The sequence below is a fragment of the Gavialis gangeticus genome, unplaced genomic scaffold (genome assembly GCF_001723915.1).
Source record: "Gavialis gangeticus isolate Ggan-Ray unplaced genomic scaffold, GavGan_comp1, whole genome shotgun sequence".
Lineage (NCBI taxonomy): Eukaryota > Metazoa > Chordata > Crocodylia > Gavialidae > Gavialis > Gavialis gangeticus.
This window is the reverse complement of record NW_017729005.1, coordinates 9,574,699-9,578,951: the sequence shown is the minus strand read 5'-3', so window position 1 is coordinate 9,578,951 and position 4,253 is coordinate 9,574,699. Positions and strand designations below refer to the sequence as shown.

At 41.5% G+C, this 4,253-nt stretch overlaps 1 protein-coding gene across 1 annotated transcript in view; it reads right to left on the bottom strand.

Annotated features, from left to right (window-relative positions):
• CHN2 (chimerin 2) overlaps window positions 1-4,253 on the bottom strand; it is a 292,674-nt gene that overhangs the window by 121,192 nt on the left and 167,229 nt on the right. The window contains exon 5 of the mRNA XM_019508643.1: window positions 482-595. Coding sequence (XP_019364188.1) covers window positions 482-595 — 114 coding nt within the window. The remainder of the gene's footprint in view (window positions 1-481; window positions 596-4,253) is intronic.

Genomic DNA, 4,253 nt, shown 5'->3' with positions numbered 1-4,253 from the left:
TTTCCTGACTAACATACTAGGCACCCTCAGATAATTAGAACACATTAGTAACACAGCAAGATTCCAGCAGCACAAAAAAAATCATTTGATTATTCTGTCAGGTGCCAACAGAGACTCCTTTCCATTCCAGCAAGATGTCCCACTTAAGTGGGAAACAACATTATGTACTACTTCAATCTACACTTGGTTCTAATGAATGACCTGATATCACTGACATTACAACAGTCTAAGCTAGACTGAATAAAATAATGAACAACAGTAGGAAATATCCTAGCCAGTTGTAGATGGTAAAAAAGGTTGGCTAGGTGACTGTTGTAGTGGGATTGTCAAAAAGCAGGTAGGAGCCTGAAATCACTCCTACATTTCAAAACTTAACAACTAATGGCAGACAGCACACCACCCAGAAGGGACGAATGTCACTTCTTCCTTCTCCTCCTAATGGCTATGAGACGTATGAATGTTTTAATAAAACCACGTTTACCTGAGAGCAAGTGTGTAGCAGCCAGGTTGCCGCTGGCTTTCCCTAAGAATGTACGCTCCTTCCACACCTCCCAGTAGTTCATCTGCTTGCTCTCGGGAAATGATCCCATGAAACCTGGAAGAAAAGATTTTAGTAATTTGCAGAACAATACCATGTAGAAAAAAAGACCACAAGAAGCTACATTTTTAAAATGAGATACAGAAGACCATTAGAAGAACATAGTGGAATAGACACAGAATATTGACAGTGGAACAACCTGCAGGGAGCAAAGAGACTGAAGGCTGCTCGCTAGTTGAATACTTGTGCTAAAAGAGTTTTCTGCAACTCTTTTTTTTTTTTTATGACACAGAGGAAGCTATTCATCAGCCAAAACCCTAGTTTTAGGAAAACACTTTGGTCAGGCCCATTTGAATGTGGGTGAAATTTTTAAAAATTAGGTAAAAATGGTGAAAAGTGTTTATCAGTATGAGTTTTGGCATAGCCAGAGGAAAGAATAACACTACAACAGAATAAAGTGCATTTTGGCTAATCCAGTTTTCACTGAAGCCCATAAGAGCTTTTGCTTTCAGGTTAAATTTCAACCAGCTCCACTGTCATTGTTCAGAAGTGTAACAAAATAAAAACCTCAACCAAAAGAAGCAAAAATATTCACAATTCATACCTGCATTGTTTTTTCTCCCTTTTTACCAACTTTATGAAGAAGTACAACCTGATCTGGGGCTTACTAAGATGAGTACTTTCTACAAGAGGATTTAAAAATTAGCAGAATTAATGACACTGAATCAACTGAGATAAGTTAAAATCAGTGCATGTGTTTTAAGCCTGCCTTTACTGCCTATACAAGTTTGCACTGCTGTAACAGACAGCAGGAAACAAAAAACAGGCAAAAATTCAATTCAGACGTATTATAGTTAAGTAGAAAGAGGTTCAGAGTAGCCTTGCCAAAGGTATCACTGGCCTTATTTCAAGAAAGTTCCTTTCCCAATGCTGAAGGAAAGCAACAGTTTCTGTGATTCTTTATTACTGCCCTGACCCAGGACAAACAATTAACTTTACACTGATCAATACTTGTGCTGTGAACTTCAAACAAGGACAAAATAGTCTGTAGAGCATTTTAAAATACAAAGACTTGCACATATTTTGCCAGCTGATGCGTCACTAAACCTTTCTATGGAGCTCTGAAAGATTTTAAGTGCTGCTATCCAAAATACAGTAAAATCAACCAACACCACGCATCATCTCTTGTCTGACGTAACACATAGGAAACAACTTGTTTCAAATGCTGCTTCTGGCTTGGTGGGGAAAGGAAAAAGAGATGGAAGAGAACTGAAAAGCAATTGAATTTAGGTCATCTTTTAACATGTTAAAAGAATGCATGTAATGCATTACATACTGGAAGTAGTAAGGTTATAGGGGATTGTTACAAAGCGTTACTAAGCATACTTCTTTTTCAAAAATGACATAACTGGTTTGTACTTTCCTACTGTGCTGATAGAGAAGAGGCAATTTTCTATTAATCAATTAAAATAAGCATCTCCTAAACTATATAAACAAACATATCTTTATTTATAAGCTCATTGACAATGACAACAAATTAACAACTTAGATTTTTAGTTTTTCCTTGAATGTTTGTTGTAATACATGGAATATTTTGATTTGATGTTGAGAAACAAAATTCCTAAATGAAGCACTGGAACTAGCTACCTTGTGAGGCAATAGACTCTCCTTCATTAGTGGTTTTTAAGAAAAGGTCAGACAAATATTTATCAGGGACAGTCCAGTAAATATCATCCTTCCTCAGTGCAGGAAGATGAGCTAGATCAGGAGTGGTCAAGCAGTGGCACAAGTGCTTCAAGTGGCATGAACAGCCTGTGTGTGTGGCAGATCAGGGAGGGAACAGGCAGCAAAGTGGCAGATATAGTAAGAAGCAGAGCAGGAGATTGGACAAAGGAAAGAGGGTCGAATGACACTTGGGGCAGGGGAGGGTACAGGGCTAATTTGTAACACATCTGCTAAAAAGGCTGGCCCCTTCTGGGCTAGATCAGGAGCTGGTAACCTATGGTCCATGGGTCAAATCTGGCCCAATGGGCCATTTGATCTGGCCCACAGACTGGGGACTTCAGCAGAGTTTGGCAGCAGAGGGTTTTGGCAGTGGTGGTTCTCCTGTGCCAGTGGGAGTAATTGGTGTCTACTGGAGCTCTCCTCAGGCTGCTGCAGGGAGAAGCAGTGGCCATATGAACTCTCCTCATGCCACAGCAGAGAGAAGAAGCAGTAGCAGCAGTTGGGTTTTAGTGTCCACCCACTTGATGAAAGCTGGATTATTCTGGCTTGCAACCTGAAAAGGTTTGTGACCACTGGGCTAGACGATCTCTTTAAGCCCTACATTTCTCTGACTCTATACCATGTCAGTAACCAAGAGAAGACTGTGACATGGTTTAACAGCTTTAAGCAAGAAAGCATTGTGATTCAATTAGATGAAGAATGTCTTTTAACCCTATTGCACTCAAGCAACTATGTACAACTCCCCCATTGCCACAGATTGTACTTTAAAATGAAACTACAGTAATTAGGGGCAGGCTGCTAGCTCTCTCAGTTTCATCAATCACAGTTAGTGTGTCTGGGATGGAATTACAAACTAGGGTATGAAGTATGTTTATTTTAGTTAGCAATAAGAGTTATAAGGCCTCAGAAATGTACTGTATTAAAGAGCACACATCCCAGCTAGCAGAATTTTCCTGATCACAAGCCCTGGTTCTCATGGGGTACTTCAATCACCCAGATAATCGGCTGGGATGGGAATACAGCAGTGTACAGGCAATCCAGGAAGTTTTTTTGAGAGTGTTGGGGATAAATTCCTGGTGCAAGTGCTGGAGCAGCCAACTAGGGGCCATCCTCTCCTTGACCTGCTGCTCACAAACAGGAAAGAATTGGTGGGGAATGTAGTAGTAGCTGGCAACTTGGGCAGCGGTGACCATGAGATGACTGAGTCTAGGATCCTGAGGAAAGGAAGGATGGAGAACAGCAGAGTGAGGACCTTGGACTTCACAAAAGCAGACTTCAGCTCGCTTAGGGAACTCATGGACAGGATTGCCTGGGAAGGCAGTCTGAGGGGGAGAAGAATACAGGAGAGCTGGCTGTACTTTAAAGAAGCCTTATTGAGAGTGCAGGAACACACCATCCCGATGCGTAGGAAGACTGACAAGTATGGCAGAGGACCAGCTTGGCTTAGCAGGGAACTCTTCAGTAAACTAAGTCACAAAAAGGAAGCTTATAAGAAGTGGAAACTTGGACAAACAACTAGGGAGGAGTATAAGACCACTGCTTGGGCATGAAGGGATGAAATCAAGAAGGCCAAAACAAAATTGGGGTTGCAGCTAGCAAGGGATGTGAAGGGCAACAAGAAGGATTTCTACAAATGTACCAGTAACAAGAGGAGAATCAGGGAAAGTGTGAGTCCCTTACTGAATGGCGGCAGCATCCTTGTGACAGAGGGTGCACAAAAGGCTGAAGTGCTTAAGGCAGACAAGGTTCTTTGGGTGGATCTAATATCTTTTATTAGACCAACTTAAACAGTTGGGAAAAAAATTTTAAGCAAGCTTTTGGGTTTAAAAACCCTTTGTCAGGCTGAGGAAGTCTCTGCAGTTGGTGTGTGCTCTTCCTGGATGGAATGAAGAGTAAAGAAGCCAGAGGCTGGGCTGGTGTGCATGCAAGATAGGCAGTCAGTGAAGATGTAAACTGAGTCAGTGGGTGAGAGACAGGCTGGGTTGTGGGG